The 19009-nt window shown below is 39.8% G+C and overlaps 1 protein-coding gene across 2 annotated transcripts in view; it reads left to right on the forward strand.

Annotated features, from left to right (window-relative positions):
- Positions 1 to 19009, forward strand: part of COL28A1 (collagen type XXVIII alpha 1 chain) — a 151515-nt gene that overhangs the window by 65434 nt on the left and 67072 nt on the right. For both annotated transcript variants that reach the window (XM_024577166.4, XM_053926548.2), the window contains exons 18-25: positions 71 to 139; positions 4741 to 4812; positions 5769 to 5837; positions 8289 to 8360; positions 12298 to 12366; positions 12989 to 13057; positions 17893 to 17961; positions 18404 to 18472. In XM_024577166.4, the coding sequence (XP_024432934.2) occupies positions 71 to 139; positions 4741 to 4812; positions 5769 to 5837; positions 8289 to 8360; positions 12298 to 12366; positions 12989 to 13057; positions 17893 to 17961; positions 18404 to 18472 (558 nt within the window). The remainder of the gene's footprint in view (positions 1 to 70; positions 140 to 4740; positions 4813 to 5768; positions 5838 to 8288; positions 8361 to 12297; positions 12367 to 12988; positions 13058 to 17892; positions 17962 to 18403; positions 18473 to 19009) is intronic.

The following is a 19009-nucleotide window of genomic DNA, read 5'->3' on the forward strand; positions in this document are numbered from 1 at the left end:
AAGACAGAAATATATTATTTTTATTTTCTTCACCTAGTCAAATATCTTTCCAATGCTCTTTCTGCATCAGGGAGAAGTAGGCCAGGTGGGACCTACAGGCCCTAGAGGACCAGTGGGGATCGGAGTACAAGGCCCAAAGGTGAGTTGACTATGCTGCTTGGAAGCATTTAGATAATTTATGTAATATTATGTAAAGTTTCACTTATATCCAAATGAAATACAGATCATGCATGTGTCATCTAACTGTTACTTTATCAAAGTAGAGCATTTATTTAGAAAAGGGTCTGATACTCAGTGTAACTCTTGTTGTTTAAAAAAGACCAAAATTGGTTTACCTTAACGACTGCTGTTTGGTTTTTTTATTCATGAATTTATTAGTGTCCGAGGCACTCTTTTGGTACAGAGTGGTTCTTTAAGAACATTATCACATGCCGTATTATAAAACAAAGCCCCTAGTAGTTAGGATTTCAGTAAAGATTACTTCCCTTCCTTTGTTTTCTGGCTTCCTAAGCAATCCCTTCCCTAAATGTAAAGTAAGTCCAGTAATTCTGTTACCCGGTAATTTTATATCTTAGCACTCTGTGTTTTCCTTGCTTTTACCACTTATCTCAACTTGCATTTAGTTTGCATGGTTTTTGAATTATAGTTGACCCTTGAACAAGGTGGAGCTGAGGGGTGCTGACTCCCTGCAATAACTTTCAAGTCCCCCCAGAACAAGTCATCCCTTGGTTTCCGTGGGGGGATGGGTTCCAGGACTCCCATTAGACACCAAATTTTTGGAGGCTCAAGTCCCCCACATAAAATGGTGTAGAAGACTGCATACAGTTGGCTGTCCACACCCACGGATTCCCAACCACAGAGTAGTTTTGATCCATGGCTGGTTGAATCCATGGATGCAAAACCCAGTGACGCAGGTGGGCTGACTGTATATTTATTGAAAAAAATCTGCGCGGAAGTGGACCCATGCAGTTCAAACCCACACTGTTCAAGGGTCAACAGTACTTTTCATCTTACTACCCCCTCTAGAAGTGCACTCTCCAATATTGAAGCTATAGCCACATGTGGCTACCGAGTGCTTGAAGTGTGAGCTGAAATGTCCTCCAAGTGATGTGACCTGCACACCAGATTACAATGCTCGCTACAAAAAAACCAATGTAAAATATGTCATTAGTACATTTGCACACTCATTAAATATTGAAATGATAATATTTCAGATATAGTAAATAAAACCTACTAGAATTATTTTTCCTATTTCCTTTAACTGTATATATGTGGCTGTTATAAAAATTAAAATTACATATAGGGCTTGCTTTATATTTCTATCGGACCTTGCTGCTTCATTGGCAGGAACCTGGTTTCCTTATTTTTCTTCTTAATTATTTAATCCCCAGCTTGGGGGACATGATAGGTATGCAATAAATGCTGCTGTATAAATGAATGAATCCTTACTTCACCTTTCACAATTTCTATAACTCATCCTGAAAGCATATATGGTCTGGTGAGCCACCCTTAGCATTAAACTTTACCATTGTTCTCTGCCATTGTCCTCACTTTAAACATATTTGGTCAGTGGAAGAAATTTAAGATGTAGGCCTAAGAAGAACGTGCGTGTTAAATGTAAACATATAATTACAGGGGATAAAAAGTGTACTAATACAGTAGTAATTGCTGCCATTTGTTGAGTGGTTTTGACGTGCCATACAATGTGCTAAGTGCTAAATATGACAGATGTCTATCCATACATGGAGTGTATACACGTATGCATATGCATGTACGATGTCATACAGATGCCAATTTCAGAGGGGTGATATAGAGTAGAAAGGCTCAGCAGTTAGACTACCTAAGTTCAAATCCCAGTTTTGCCACTAACTAGATGTGTAATCTTAAGCATCTCTTACTTTAAAAAATAAAATATTTCAAACATGCTACTGTACAGAATAATACAAAGAACACCCAAATATTCCATGACCCATATGGAATACAGTCATAATAAATATTTTAATGTTCTTTTTTTGATTTATTTTTTATTTCTTCTTTCTTTAAAAAAATTGTTCAAGTACAGTTGATTCCATTTTCCCCCCACCACTCCCCCCTCCCCCCCCATCCTCACCTCCCACCCTTGATCCTAACCCCCTTTGGCTTTGTCCATGTGTCTTTTATACATGTTCCTTGACTACCCTTCCCCTCCCCCCCACCCCACCCCCGTTATCCCTTCCTCCCTCCCCTCTGGTTACTGTCAGTTTGTTCTTTATTTCCATGTCTCCGTTTCTATTTCACGTGCTTGTTTGTTTTGTTGATTAGGTTCCACTTATAGGTGAGACCATATGGTATTTGTCTTTCACCACCTGGCTTATTTCACTTAGCATAGTGCTCTCCAGATCCATCCATGCAGTTGTGAAGGGTAGGAGCTCCTTCTTTCTTTCTGCTCTGTAGTATTCCATTGTGTAAATGTACCACAGTTTTTTGATCCGCTCATTTACTGATGGGCACTTAGGTTGCTTCCAACACTTGGCTATTGCAAATTATGATGTTTTAATGTTCTCATTTTCTAATTCTATCACGTGTCATTTTGGGGGTCAGTTTCAACTGATTGATTTTTCTCAACACAAAGGGCTGCATTTTCCAGCTTTTTTGAATGCCTGATAATTTTTGATTGGATGCCAAGCATTGTGAATTTTATCCTTTTCTTGGGGAGGTGCTGGATATTTTTGTATTCCGATAAATATTTTAGCTTTGTTTCTGGTTGCTTTTTAAGTTACTTGAAAATAGTTTGAGCTTTGTGGTCTTGCTTTTAAGTTTTATGAGGTAGGAAAAGAGCAGCATTTAGTCTAGGGTCCTCGCAAATCCTTTACATTGGTTGTTTTCTCTGGCTGTGGGTAGTTTCTTCACACTGTGCTGTACAGTATTCCCCTGAACACTCACAAATCATAGTTCTCTACATGTGACCGCTTCCTTTTTGATAATCTGTTCTGTGAATTTTTCACACCTGGCTACCTTGTCTCCTTAAATTTCCAAACTTTCCCTGGGTAGCTGCTCCCTGCACCATGGCTGGGAAACTATTCAGGCAGTAAACTGGGAAATTTGTAGCTGTTACCTAATTTGTTTCTCCTCTCTTAGGGATTATTTTCCTTCATTATTTGGTGTCGAATGTCTTCAGAGACGCTGTTTCATATATTTTGTCCAGTGGTTTAGCTGTATTAGGCAAGAAATTAAATCTAGTTCCTATTCCTCCATTCTGACTGGAGCCTTAAGTTTTATCTATTTTCACAGGTAGATTGGTCTATAATTGAGTTTTTCTTGTCTTGTTATTGTGTGTGTGTGTGTGTGTGTTTAAAGCAAGATGATATTAGCCTCATAAAATAAGTTGTGTAGACTTCCTCTTTTTATCTTTTAGAACTATGGGTAAGACAGGATTTATCTGTTCTTCAAAGGTTTAATAATTTGGTAAGGCTTGACTGTAAACCCAGCTAAGCCCATGATCCTGAGAGGAAGTGAGATCCCTTGAATTACTGATTCAATTTACTTACAGCTATTAGTTTATAAAGCTTGTCTTATAAAGCATTTTTTCCTATTTATGTAATTTATATTTCTGTTGAAGATTATCTATTTATTCATGTTTTCCAACATATTTTTGAAATTGTCATAGGAATTTTCTATAATTTTTAAAATATTTATGTATATATTTATATCTCTTTAATTCTTAATACTGTTTATTTATGGCTTTTCTTTTAAATATTAATCACTTCTGCTAGAGGTTTATTTTAGGGATTTTTAAAGTATTACCTTTTAACTTTGTTACTATTCTTACTTTTTCTTTTCAAGTTTATGTTTTTCTGTTCTCATCTTTATTGTCTCCTTTTACTTATTTTTCAGTTCACTGTGCTTGTTTTTCAGTAGCCTTTTGAGTTAGTTGAGATGACTTGCAATTATCTTTAATATAATTTGCTTCTAATAAATGCAGTTAGAACACTTTTATACCGTTTGAAGGTAGCATGTGTTTCCACTGAATATATTACAGAACTTACTCTTAATTATAAATTAACTCAAAAGCAAGTGAAATTGAGTGTTAGAACTGAAGGTGATGCGAGGTCCCAAATTTTTTCATGTCACTTTCATATTAGTTTCTCAGGATTGCTGCATCGAAGCACCACAAACTGTATGCTTACTACAGCAGGAATCCATTGGCTCACTGTTCTGGAGGCTAGAAATAGAAAACCAATGTGTGTGCAGGGCCATGCCTCCCCCAGAACCCACAGGGAAGAATCCTTCTTGGCCTCTCCTTAGCTTATTGCGGGGGCTGATCCGTGGCATTCCCTGGCTTGCAGCTACATCGCTGGAGTCTTTGCTACTGCTGTCACTTGGTACTGTCCCTGTGCACCTGTCTTCTCAAGGTGTTTTCCACTTTTTAAAGGAACACCGGTCCTATTGGATTAGAGCCCACTCCAATGACCTCATCTTAACTCTGTTACATCTGCAAAGACCGTATTTCCAAAAAAATGTCACATTCACAGGTTCCAAGGGTTAGGACTTTAACATATACTTTTGGGGGTCAATTCAACCCATAACAAAAACATAATCCACAACTGAGACCCAGAGAAGTTAAGTAACTTGGCCAAGGTCAAATAGTTTAATTGCTATTTAGATTTCTCAGCTCAAAGTCTTTTCTTAGACACTATTAAGATATATCTAATTACAAGTACCTCGAAATGGGGGTAAATAAAGTCTTTTCTCATCCACCAGGGGGCACCAGGAACAATAGGACTCCCAGGCCATCCAGGAGTACCAGGAGAGGATGGAGCTGCAGGGAAGAAGGTACCTAGGTTTTTCATATTACCAGAGTAAAAACAATTGGACCACACTGATACCTTGGTCCTGCAGGACCTCAAATTAAACCATCCAGGGCAAATTTAGTCTTTTAAGAAAAAGATACCACACATTTAAATTTCCTTGTTCACTTACATCAGAGAGAAAAAGAGCACTAATTCAAAGGATGAGTAGTGAGTGTACCACGCCTTCTGCCTTCTCTCTGGGGTTTGCCAGGATGCTCTCTAGTGACCTGGTCTTTTTGGGATACCTAGAAAGCACTTTAATTTAAACTTAGACAAAAACACCTTTCCCCCCCCCCCCCCGTCTAAAAGAAACATCTGTAAATGCATTGGGGAAGTAAAACCATTATAAAGATTTCCTGAAGTATTTTAAGTGGACATGTGAAATATTTATTTTTCAATACAAGTAGTAAAAAACATCAGATAAGAAGGCTGAAGGTCTTGTTTTTCAAAAAAACAAACAAACCACCAAAAGTGAATGACAAGCCAAAAGGAAAGTAAGCTTATTTGGAAATTGGCTGAGAAATTGGACTTTTTCATATTTCAGCTGCTCTGAGCTAAACTAGAGTTTGATATTAATTTATTCAAGTTGACAACCTTCCAAACTAATTTTGAGAGTAGAGTTAAGGTCTTGTCTGGTTTGAAGGGTCTCAGCAGAGAACCACTGGCCGTGAGAAGAGAGACAAGGAGGCTGATATGCAGGGTGTGGCACAAATAACGCCCCTCCAGTGTCACACAGTCATAAGCACTTAATTCTGCAACATAACAACATCACACCAAGCACACCATGTGACATTTTAGGTGGAATGTTCAAACTAAAACTATAAATTATTACACCTGTATTATTACCCTTCCAATCACACTCACACAGGCGTTACTTCTGCTGCACCTTGAACACTGCCTGTGGAGGGTCAGCTAAGCCATCTGTATCATTTTCTCCAGGGAGAAGCTGGGCTTCCAGGAGCAAGAGGCCCAGAAGGACCACCTGGAAAAGGACAGCCTGGCCCCAAGGTATGGTGATGACAGTGTTGGGGGAAGCAGACTGCCTGTGTTCTGGTCCTGATACTAAGGAGCCAACTTGGGAAAAATTTGATTGTTATTCTTGCTATGTCAAATGTGTTTACTTCTGGCTTAAAGTTATGGATACTAGCTTGTGAGCTCCAGAAGAAAGCAAGTATGTTATTACTCATTTTTATTTCTTAACATCTATTCTAACATCCAGCTCATACAAAGAGTTCAACACATGTTTTTCTTAATAGCCAGATTGACATTTAAAAAACTCAGAGGAAGGGGAAAAGAAGCCTTGAGATACATCTGTAAGACTTGCAAGTCCATAAATTTTCTTTAAGTATTTATGGAATTTCATACAGTAATAAGAAATGTCACCCTATTAAGTGGCAATTTTGCTTTCACAACTTGGAATAAATTCATTTTATACATTGTAGAAATGCTAGTGAATACCATCTTTATATGTCAGATCAGAATATCCACATTCGTCAATAAGACCATTAGTGATGTAACTGACAGCCTCTAAGGTGACAGGTGTCCCTGTATTTTTTTATATACAGTCATCAATGAACTACAAAGATCCTGAAAAATTCTACACGAGGAAAGAAAAAGTCAAATCTGTATACAGTTGTGTGGAAAAAGTAATGGACAGCTTAAGACAACTATGTTCTTGAAAAACATTGGCTAAAATTGAGTCCTAAACCTTAAAAGTGAGAATTTGAAATTTAAGTATATTTGTAGAATTTCAACCAATTTTATTTATGGACTCACCCGATTATGCGATCCTTGAGGGGCAGGGGGCAAGGAATATAGACAGAGAATATCTTCTTAACATCATGCAAAAATGCTCATAGAAATGCTTGCCTGTTAACATTCAGGAGGACTGATACATTCTAGAATATGCTTTTGGAAGGCAGACCCTTCCAAAAGGTAATAACTGGACTTATATGAATGAATGATAGCTCTGAGAAACAGAGCTGAGGTTTGACTTTCACGCTGTACAGTTGCTAGAGAAAGAACACTCAAAACAGGACAAAGGTAGACACAATAGTTACCATGTTAGGGAACCCGAGGAGAAAGCATTTCAAAGGGTGTCACATGCCACCACCGTCATGTGCATTGAAAAGAGAGGCCACTGGATGTGTGGCTTGGAGGTGATCGTGCCTTTGGAAGGAAGGATATTATAGCAGAAGAGGGGTAGGAATATGTTACGCAGCCCCGTGTCCCCCTGTGGTTCAGTGTTGGCACTTTCTTATTTAGTTGGGTTCCTGTTGTCTTCTGGGGTAATTTCAGTCAATATATTGAATTTGGTAGTGAATGAAAGAATAAATAGTTTTGGTTAGATTTTTTTCTCTATTGGGAAATTATGATACAAAAAGTGATATTTAGACATTCAAATGCTACTTTTTTTGTTACCTGTGTAACTGCTCTCCCTTAGTAGGGACCTTGGGGAGTTCGTTACATCTGTCTAGATCCCACAGGAAGTCACCTCTTCTTCTCAGAGGTGTTCCTGCATTGCTGATGACCTTGGTATATAGTCCAGTGGTTCTCCAGGCATGGTCCCTGGACCCACGGCATCGACACCCCCTAGGAATGAGTCACATAGATGAATTCTTGTGCCCCAGTGCAGACCTACTAAATCAGAGACTCTGGACGAGGGCCCAGCAATCTCTGGGCTAACAAGCCCTCCAGGGGATTTCTTACGCACGCTCAGATTTAAAAACCACGCTACAGACATTTATGTACTAAATGTTTATATGGACTCAGTTGCAAAGCCCAGGGAGTTATTCCTTTGTTGAGCTGGGCCCACGTTTGGATACGGTGCCTTGCAGTTGAGCGCTAGTTCGAGGATAGTTTTGTAACGCTCACAGGCTTCTGGGTGAAGGGAAGAGTGCTCTCTTGGGGGAGGGTTGGTGTACACAGCCAGGCTGGGGAACAGTCAGCAGGCAGTTTCCAGCTCTGCACCAGGTTAATTTAACACTCACACATCTTTCACCCCACAACAGAATCCCCAGTCCCCTGTGGGGGAAGAACAAGACTCCCCACTGAGGAAGAAATGGGGCTGGATTTGAAAAATATCCCATTTTATGTTTGAAACTGAAATAGCATGAACGCTGAGAGCCACCAAGGAAAAGCATAGATAAATCTCTTTGGTGGTACTGTGACTCTCTCAGAACCATCCATTAATAGACCAAGAGTGCCCAAGAATTGTAAGTTCAAATGAAACTCCCCAAAGAAAGATACTGAACTGAGGTTTTTAAAAATATTAAAGCGTATCGATTCTGAAGCACCCAATCTGCTCAAGAACCTTGACAAACCCCGTATACCTGAGCTGGGCTTGGAACACATCACTTTAAGCTGGTACTAGTTGAGAATGTGGCCCTGATAGGGTTGCTGTGTGATTGAGGAGGGTTTGTTAATACAACAACTATATTTTTATAATTATTTTGTCAGGGAGATGAAGGAAAGAAAGGGAGCAAAGGAAATCCAGGACAGAGGGGGTTTCCGGGGCCCGAAGGGCCAAAGGTAAGGTTTTCATACTCTCATTTTTGCTCTGGGGACGTTGTAATCATGTCTGGTTTTAGTAGAATATTAGATTTCTACCACAAATTTGATTTCCCATTTTCTTCTGAACAAATAGAAAGCAAAAACCTCAAAATGAAAAAAGTCTCCAGAAAATATATTAATCCAGACCATAATAGAATGGAATAAGAAGGTTGCGTAACATATGTACTCTTCATTGGAATATTTATGCTTCTAAGTGAGAATCTCTATGTCAGTCCTCTCTGAGATACAGTTAAGGCCATGGGAGATATCATCGTCTAGTTTTGCTGAACCACTTACAACGTCCCAGGCTGTGAGGCAATTGAGGGGCAGGGCTGCAGAAGGCTGGAGAGGGGGATCCTCATCCTGCTCCTCCCCAGAACCTTCTGGGGCCAGTTGTTTCAATCACAGAAGGAAAGTTATACTAAGATCTATTTCACAGGGTTTTTGGGAAAAGTAAGAGAGATAATAAAATGCTTAGTACAGTTTCTGGCACGTAGCAAGAGTTCAATACGTGGAGTTATTCAGAGAGCATACGGAAATGAAACGTCGGGGGCGCATGTCCTGATAAACTGCCCAGGACAGGGAGCCGAGGAAGAAGAAAAGGAAATCGTGAGGCGAGCAATTAGGTGCATGTCTCGCTTTAGCAGGAGAGGATGTTGAGGTTATTTGGATGTGTCAGGAAACAGAACTTTGCAAACCTGAGAGAGTTCAGGCCTCTAGCAAGATGCTAATGTAGAAGGAGACGAAGACCAGACTACTAACAAACAACTAAAAAAACGGCCGAGGCGTGATGAGAGCAGGTGCAAAACACAGCATCCCCGTGGGCCACTGATTCTTAGACATCCGTGCCCCTCGGTGTCCCCTGGGGGGCTCCTTACAGATCCCTGTTTCGTGGCACCATGCCCAGAGATTTGGGTACCAGGAATCTGATTTTCTCCAGTAAGTGCCTTCTGCTGCAGGCAGTTCGAGGAGCACACGATGAGAAATCCCACTTTATAAGAAATGTGTTGTATTATTACTAACAACAGTGATTACTCTTCATGTCTTAGTTGCTCTTATTCCAAGTGAATATTTTTCTGTATTTTGAAATAAGGCTCTTTTTTATGAAGAACTGCTATATTTGAATTCATAATCACACCTTAATAAAGGGTCTTTAAGTAATTGTATAGCTTCTATGTATATAACTTTATATTTCAAAAGTACAGTAATTGGCCTCTTTAAAAAAGGTAGAGGACCATTATGATCTCACCTTTAACTGGAACCTAATCAACAAAACAAACAAGCAAGCAAAATATAACCAGAGACATTGAAATTAAGAACAATCTCACAGTAACCAGAGGGGAGGTGGGAGGGGATAATGGGGGGAAGGGTTTCAGTAACAACTATAAAGGACACATGGACAAAACCAAGGGGGCGGGTGGAAGTGAGGGAGGGAGGTGGGTTTGGCTGGGGTCGAGGGGGAGTGGTGGAGGGAAAATGCAGACAACTGTAACTGAACAACAATAAAATAATTTAAAATGTGAAAAAAAAGGTAGAGGAGATTAAATCTGGAAGCACAATCTTGCTCACCCTGGTCTTTGTGAAAAATATAACAGGTTAATGCTGTATCCCTTTGTCAGAGGACTGAGTGGGGTGGCTACGTGTTACCAGAGCCCTGGCTGGTCGTGGGCCGTTGACCTGCAGGTGGGAAAGGCAGGGTCGGCACACACCTGCGTCAGGGTCGGGCCCTCATAGGCCGACGTGCTCAGCCTGCCCCTCACGGCGGAGACTCAGCAGAGCAGGGGCCTCAGGCGTGAAGCGAACGTGGCTCAGGGCAGGAGTCCTTACCAGCAGTTCTCCCGAAGGGGGCAGGAGATCCAATGCGCGGCTCCTGATGCGAAGAACGGTTCGTTCTTTACGGCAGGAGGAGGCATATTTTTTGGTAAAGGGACAGGTGGTAAATATTTTAGGCTTTGCGGTCCAAGAGGCGAAATTGAGGATATTATGTGCCCACTGATAGAACAATCATTTACACACGGGAAAGCCATTTTAGCCCTCGGCCGTGCAAAGCCAGGGGGCAGGTCGGACTTGGCCCACAGGGGGCAGTTTGCCACACCTGTCCTAGATCACTAGTTTCCAAACTGTTCGGTTACAGATCTCTGCTGGCACCCCAGCATAGGTTTGTCTGTTTAGTTAGTGTTTAATTGTAATTTTTATTCAGAAACTATCATGTTAATGTTACAAGGTTTATCTAAATAATTGAAAATTTAAAAGAGGAGATAAAAATAGTGTAGCCCTAATATTTTCTTCTAATAGTGCCAAATGGGTCCATTTAAGCACCTGGTAGGGTGTGTGCACCCTGTTACCTATATCAGAATCCCCAGATGTGCCTCATAAAAATTCATATTCTTTGACCCAGCCCCTACATCTATTGAATTAAAATATCTGGAACTGACCATCAATAGACGACTGAATAGAGAAGATGCAGGCCCTGGCCAGGTGGCTCAGGCGGTTGGAGCATTGTCCCCATGCACCAGAGGGTTGCAGGTTTGACTCCTGGTCAGGGCACAAGCCTGGGTTGTGGGTTTGATTGTCAGTCAGGGCATGCACAAGAGGTGACCAGTCGATTTTTCTCACACCTATCTCTCTCTCTCCCCCCCTTCCCTTCATCTCTCTCTAAAATCAATAAACATATCCTCAGGTAAGGATTTAAAAAATGAGAATAAAAGCTTAATTTAAAAACAAACAAAAAAGATGTGGCACATATATACAATGGAAAATTATTTAGCCATAAAAAAGAATGAAATCTTAGCATTTGCAATAACATGCGTGCACCTAGAAGGTATTATATTAAGTGAAATAAGTCAGACAAAGATAAATACCATATATTTCACTTATCTGTGGAATCTAAAAAACAAAATAAATGAACAAACAAAACAGAAACAGACTCATAGATATAGAGAACAAACTGATGGTTGCCAGATGGGAGGTGGGTTGGGGGCAGGGTGAACATCGTGATGAGATAAAGTTCAAATTGGCAGTCACAAAATAGCGATGGGGATGTGGAGAACAGCATGGGGAATACAGTTGACAATGTTGTAATGACTGTGTATGGCACCACTTGGGTCCTAGACGTACTGGGATAATGAGTTTATAAATTATGTTAATACACCTGAAACTAATCTGATACTGAATATCAACTGGAATTTTCAAAATACCTCTGGGACTGAAATCCTGGACGCTCTATTTTACCAAATTACTGTGATGATTACTCCTTAAAATTTGAGAATAATTGGTCTAGAATTACGTGGGACAGAGATACTACTTGCTATTTCAAATTGAGTCTTTATGAAGACTTAATATTGAGACACCCCCAAAATTGAGAAATGTTTTAATTTTTCTATTTGAAAATTAATTAGTTAATTTATTTATTTATACCATAAGCTCTCTACTTCTAAAAAGGGATATGAAAGAGTTTACAGTGGAAGACTGACATACCGTGGACCACAAAACAAAACAAAGGAAAAAGTTATAAACTGTAAGAAACATTATTTATCTTCCAAGTATACCCAAAAACTTATGCTGAAGATAATTGTTATAATTGAACAAATATTTCCCTCTGAGCTTCCTGGCATACAATGAAAGGGAAGCACTATTAATTGCATAATTTTTATTAGCTAATAAAAGGATGCACAAGAGATAAAATGTGCCTAATACTCAGGAATTAACAGTGCATTTATTAAAGGCACTGAAATCTTAATCATCAATAACTTTAGTAGTGGTTTAACAAAGATGTTAAAATGTTTTCACATTGGACTATGAAACAGGTCATAATATTTCAAAATGCTGGAAACACATTTCTATGCTTTTCCTAATATAATTCCTATATGTAGGTTTTTTTGTTTGAAATGTAATGAGTATTTTACTTTGCTTTTAGGGTGATCCAGGGGTTATGGGACCTTTTGGGCTTCCTGGAACATCAATTCCTGGACCACCTGGGACAAAGGTATGCATTCTTGTGAATACTTTTTTCTTTTTCTTAGATAGTTGGAGAGGGGGAGAAATTCATGATACCAGTCTACTAGAATTTTAGCTTTGGAAGAACCCCAAAATGTTATCTACTTCAACCCTGATGCATCACAATTACGCAAACTAAAGGCCAACCACAAATGTAAGATGAGAGACCAGATTTCTTGCTCCTGGCCTTGAACTTGTCATTTCATCTCGAATTACCTTCCCCAAATCTTAGATCTTAATACAAGTAAGAATTTATTGCATCTGTTCACAAGAATTTGCTAAGATTTATAATCAGAAAGTATAACAGAAAAGAAATTCACTCAGATTTGAGACCGTTCCCAGACATTCCTACAGTCCGCACATCTGAGTCTGGATGGCCATCTCCTGCTTCAGAGGCCTTTCTCTACCCAGCCTGGTAGACTTTAGGGACAGGTTTTATTTACTTAGGATCTGAAATTCCTCTCAAGTATATTAGAAGAATGCACTCTCTCAAGATCCGAGACTGACAGGTTAAGCCCTTTACAAACTGGCCAATCACTGTTGTCCCCTGCCATTACGGTTTCTCATGCAACCTCAAGTCTGAACCTCTGAACATTATTTGAAATGTACAGGGAGACAGAGGAGGACCTGGGATGCCTGGACTTAAAGGAGAACCTGGCATTGCTATTCGAGGACCAAAGGTATGCTTTATTCATGTTCTTTTATTTATTTTTTTCTTATGTGAGAGAATGAAAGTAATTTAAGCATGGGAAATTGATGGCCGAAACGGTTCCACTTCCAGTATTTACGTTGATGAACTCAAATGTAAGAATACGCTATTCCCTTAAAAAAAATCAAGCCAACAGGTCTTTTCTTTTTCTTTTTTTCCTTTTCAGTTACAGTGTACATCCAATATTATTTTGTATTAGATTCAGTCATTAGACAATCATATACTTTACAAAGTGTTCCCCCAATATTTTCAGTAACCTCCTGGCACCTACACAGTTACTATAATATTATTGACTATATCTCCTATGCTGTACTTTACATCTCGATGACTATCTTTAACTACACTGAGCTTCCAGAAGCTCCTAGAAGCTGCTGAACTCTTTCCTGCTTCAGTGTCCTTGAAGATGCTGACCTTTCTGCTTAGAATGCTATTAGCATCACTGTGTGCATAGCCAACACCTCATCTTTTAGGCCTGAGCTCTATTAATACCACTTCTAAAGGCATTTCTAGCAATCTAAAGTAGGCCACTTTGATTACTCATTAGCTAAACTATTTGCTTCCTTCATAAGACATCATTATTTATAACAATTACATTTCTTAGCTCATCTCCTTGTTGTTTTGTTACTCTGTCTTGTAGATAAGTGAGAAACAGCAAAGATTTGTAAGCAAAGAGATATAAAATAACTTACTCAATTAAACTCTTAAGTAGATGCCAGGTACTGTGGGAAATGAGACAGAGAAATCATTTGTTTTTCATAAGTGGCTGAATTTGTGCTGACTAAACAGTTGTTTGAAAATGCTCATTTTGTAATATCAGTGATGTGAGATTATATGGCCTCTAGTCTTTTTCATTTACATATTAATGGCCAATGTATCTCTTCTGCGAAACATTGCCAAAGAAAGTGCACATTTGGAAGCTTTATTGAATCAAATTTCTGTGCTTTGTTATCCATCTTTCGGAGTTATTTTAAATTAAAATGCAAAGAATTGTAGGAAAAGACAGCTTTAAGGAGTCATTTCTGTTTCTCCATGGCAACAAAGCCCATTTCCCTCACTCAGCAACTGGCACTGCAGGAGCAGGTACCACTCCAATGTCCACAGCACATCCTTGCAGAGAGCGGCTCCAGGGCTCCCCACTCTGCACTCAGTGGGTCAGGGCCATGTTGTTACACAGCTTTGGAGCTGGCTTCCGTTCTATCAAATGGTCTCTTCTACAGAAAAGGGTCCATGTACTAACATCGGTGATTTTCAAACTTCAAAAAAAGAAAACTTCAACCTATCTTTGAAATACAATGCAAAGCCTGTCATATACTGATGTACACAGGAGGGTTCTTTTTGAAGGGCCGAGGAGGATCCTGGCCATCATTGTTCTTAATCACTTTGTCATCCTTGCTAGAGAGACAATCTTGTTTGTTTGGGACAGAGGAGGTCCCAGGGACATTCAAGCTGAAACAGAGAAAGTCTCGGACAAAGCAGAACAAGATGATAACCTTACTCCTCAGACTTGGAGGCACTTGGGAACCCAAGTTACTGCAAAGACTCTACGGGAACCCAAGTGATGTACAACTCAAGGAGAAAAGTCCAGATTTCCTAATGCTACAACTATAGATATAACCTTGTTCTGTATCTTAAATAATAGATATAACATTTGGGTGATGATTTTCATGTTGTTTGATAACTTCTTGGATTTGTGTATTCCTAGGTTTATGATTTATAGTTACTTCTCTTTACTTATACTATTCCTTACGATAGGAATAAAATCTAACTAAATATGCAGCTCGGGTTTATAAGTCCTACCTGTTTTCTACTGATCATCATTGGACGTTATCAGTGACATGTTTAAAGTTATTTGCTTCTTCACTCCTCTTTCTAACCTCTTGGCCTCTAAAGATGTCATTCTTCCCTAATGCATTTTTTTAAATCCTCACCCCAGGATATTTTCTAATTGCTTTTAGAGAGAGAGGAAGGGAGAGAAAGAAACATCTATATGAGAGAAAAACCAATTGGCTACCTTCCCTACATGCCCAGACCAGGGACTGAACCCGCAACTAGGCATGTGTCCTGACCAGGAAGCCAACCTGCAACCTCTTGGTTACAGGACAACGCTCCAACCAACTGAGCCACCCTGGCCGGGGCTATAATGTATTGGTTTTTATGCTTTTGGGGGATTAAATATCTGATGGAAGTTTTAGCACATTAATTCAGTTTTTCTGTATCAGAGAACTCCCAGATCCCCCCCCCAAAGCCCATTTCAAAACATCAGAGTAAGATTTCTGCCCTACTTTATGCTGAATGAGAGACACATTTTCTTGAATCCAGGGCAAAAAGGCCAGGTGTCAAAATTCCATCTAAAATATGCTGTGAGGGGTCCAAAATAAAAATCTGAGAAAGAACCCTTCCTTTATTCCCATCTCCCGATGTTCTCATTAACATTAGAAGTCACAAGCTAACTACAATTTTTGCAGGAGAGAGGACAAATGTCTCTAGGAAAAAAATGTTGTAAACTATTAATGTTTTGATGTTTTTCCCTGAGTGTGGGTGCCAGAGGATAAACGATAACAGCTGCTGATAATTTGTTATAGGCTTGGAACTTATAACTAAAAACTGAAATTGAATTTTTATTCCAATTTCCTTTCAACTTCACCAGGCAGCAGTTCTTGTTGCGTTTTGTTGTTGGCCCGCTCCTTGTGTAAGCGTGGCGAGAAATGGACATCTTATTTTGGGACATTTCCCATATGGATGTGTAAAGCTTTAACCTTAAATGTAGTTGGAACAGAATAAGACATTGCTTCTGAGAAGTTACCAGTTTCCTGCAGTTGGAGATATACCAAACCCCACCTCTCCAGATGACCTTGCTTTGCTCTGTGTCATACCATTTTATGCAATCACCTTGGATCTTTGTTGCTGATAGATAGTAAATTAAGTTTTTAGTAAATGACCTCTGTGTTCTGAAAATGATCACTCTTAAAAAGGTTAATCATATAGAACGAGTCTCTTCGATTTAATAGGAAAAACCAGTTGTTGCGCGCATGGTTTTCAAAACAAATTCAACTTTCTTATTGCTTAAAGGCATACAGATTGTCCCCCTCCAATCAATCGTTCTTTCATAGGAGTAAAACTGGGAACATTCGGGGGAGTTGGATCTTAGGCAACATTTTGGCTTGGAAGAATGGCAGTTTGATTTCTGCGTTTGTGTGCATATGAAAGTATTAAGAGTCCTGCTACTCCTTCCAATTTGGAAAGCAAAGGTCTGTCTATTCCTAGAGCTTCTTTCTAATGTAAAAACCATTCATACTTGAAAACATGAAGAGCTCTTTATCAAAGTAATTGATGTCTATTGACAAGGACCATGGCAAGAGTTAGCATAGTAGCAGAATGGAATGTGGTATAAAAGGACCGTTACAAGTTTTAAACACAAGTGCAATAGACTTACGTTGAACAAACCTAGAAGTCTTCCTCATTTTTCTTCCTCTCTCTCTCCATTTTACTGTAGCCAAAATTTCTTTAGTTTCCATTGTATAGACTTACACATCTCAAAAAGCTATTGTTTGAAAGGCAATAATCACCCTCCTCTCTCCTCTATGTAGGAGGCCAGTAGTTATTACTAAAAGTTTTTGATGCCTAAGGTTATCACTCTAAAGCAATATTTACAACTTTTTCCTAGGTCTCAAGATATAAACCACAAACTCTGTGGCTTATCTCCTTCAAACTTTTTAAAAAATTATTTTCAAAATTTTATTTGGGATTATTTAGTCCCCATGTCACTTGGGCCCCATTGAGGAAGACGAGATGTAACACGATAATAGGCAACATACCTATTTTTTATCTTACCTTACACTTACAATTTTGCTATGCAAGGGGGTTCCCCAAAACCCCAGAATTTATTTATAAAATATTGTGTATTTATTCTTACATGTTTAAACTTCAGTCACCGTCAAAGTACTGTCCATTTGATGTAATACGCCTATCAAGAAATTTTTCCCACTACTCAGACCAGTTTTTTAACCTGTTGATTTTGATGCCTTTTTGCACTTTTGCCTTTTTTGTTTCACCTCTTCCACATTGGCAAAATGTTCCCCTTTGAGGACTTTTTCATCGGAGAAATAAAATAGTTGCTCAGGGTGAGAGCAGGTGAATAGGGAGGGTTGGGCACCAGGGCCATGATGTTTTTGGTCAAAAATCACTGGGCAGGTGCACCTGTAAATCACCCATCATGAAATGGGCAAATGCGTTGAGTCTTCAAAAAACAATTCAATGAAGCCAAACGCAGCCTCTCACAACAATGCCCGTTGGTACACTGATACAGAGGGATTCCTAGAACACTTACCTATCACGGGAAACCTGGACCACAAGGGACCTGCCCTCCAGAAGATAATTCCATTTTTGGAGGGTACCCCTGCATATTCTTTTCTACCCTTATTCTCACGTGGTGCTTACAAAATGTTCTCATTTTTATACTTTTCCATGATCAATGTTGCAGTAAAAATCTGTCATTTTAAAAATTAAAATATCAGCAACCAGCTGTCTTCTAATCCCTGTAAAGTGTGTGTCCTATGGAGCACTTGGCAATGCTTAGCATATGTTCCCTACGTGCATTCCACGACTCCCACCACACACCATGGGCAAGACTTAGGAGGAGATAATGAGTTACCCCTTGTGGCAGGGTTTTGTTCAAAATTTTTTCAATTCGTTCCTTTGTACTTACCAAACCCACCTTGGGCACATTGAGTTGGTACTGTGCTTAAGTTTTGCCAGGTGTTTCATTGTGTAGTCTTATGACATCACCTGGTGTTGGAATTTACCCAGGGTGCCCAAGGCCCTCAAGGACCAGTGGGTGCTCCAGGACTCAAAGGCGATGGCTATCCTGGTGTGACTGTAAGTTTGGATATTGTTTTTTAAATTTATTTTTATTGTATTTTTTCCATTACCATTTAACCCCTTTATTACTGTCCCCCACAATCACCTGTTGTCCACGTCCATGAGTCCTTTTTCCTTTTTGCTCGGTCCCTCCACCCCCTAACCATACACCCTAAGAGCTGTATTTCTTTCCCTCTTACTGCACTGCCTTCATTTTTCCTTCCTCCCTCCCTCCCTCTTTCCTCCTTCTGTCCCTCTCCTCCTCTTTCTTCCTTTCTTTTCCCTTTTCTTTCTTTCTTTTTCTCTCTCTCTTTCCTTCCTTCCTTCCTTCCTTCCTTCCTTCCTTCCTTCCTTCCTTCCTTCCTTCCTTCCTCCCTCCCTCCCTCCCTCCCTTCAGTCCTTCCTTCATGGACACTGCAAACACACAGTTGCTCACTCTCTCCCTTATTATGTCATCTAGGGACCGCGAGGATTACCAGGCCCCCCTGGACCAATGGGTTTACGTGGAGTGGGGGACACTGGAGCAAAGGTAAGATTTTAAAGTAGGTGACATAATAGCTTCTAAAAATGTACCTATAGGTAGGTGATTTTGGTGAAGTTTTTATCAGGCATTATGGAAGAATAGAGTTAGCTGAAGAACTGATAAAGTTACTTATCCTCATCTATGGACTTCCTGGGGACCTTGCACTAATTTGAATATGTAGCTTTTATGGTTTTTCTCTTGCTTTCTTTGTGGCAACTCTCACACCCTTGGCTGTTTTGTCTTCCTGTATCAAGATCCGAGTCCACTTCCGAGCCTTCCTCCCCTTCCTTAGTGCTCTTTTCCCAACCCGTGGCCTTAACCACTCTCCACGTGCTAATGGTGTCCACATTTCTGTCTTCCCTCTCACATCTTGTTTCTTCCACATCGGGCCTCCTAGATTTCTCACAGACATCACTAACCTAACACCCCAAGTCAAACCTTTGATTTTCCCCCGTAAGCCTGTAAGTGGCTCTACCATGAACCCCACACTCATACTTGGTAATTCTTGGTCTCTTCTTTTCCCTCTCCCCCCTCCACACTGAG

This window comes from Desmodus rotundus, chromosome 6 (assembly GCF_022682495.2).
Source record: "Desmodus rotundus isolate HL8 chromosome 6, HLdesRot8A.1, whole genome shotgun sequence".
Lineage (NCBI taxonomy): Eukaryota > Metazoa > Chordata > Mammalia > Chiroptera > Phyllostomidae > Desmodus > Desmodus rotundus.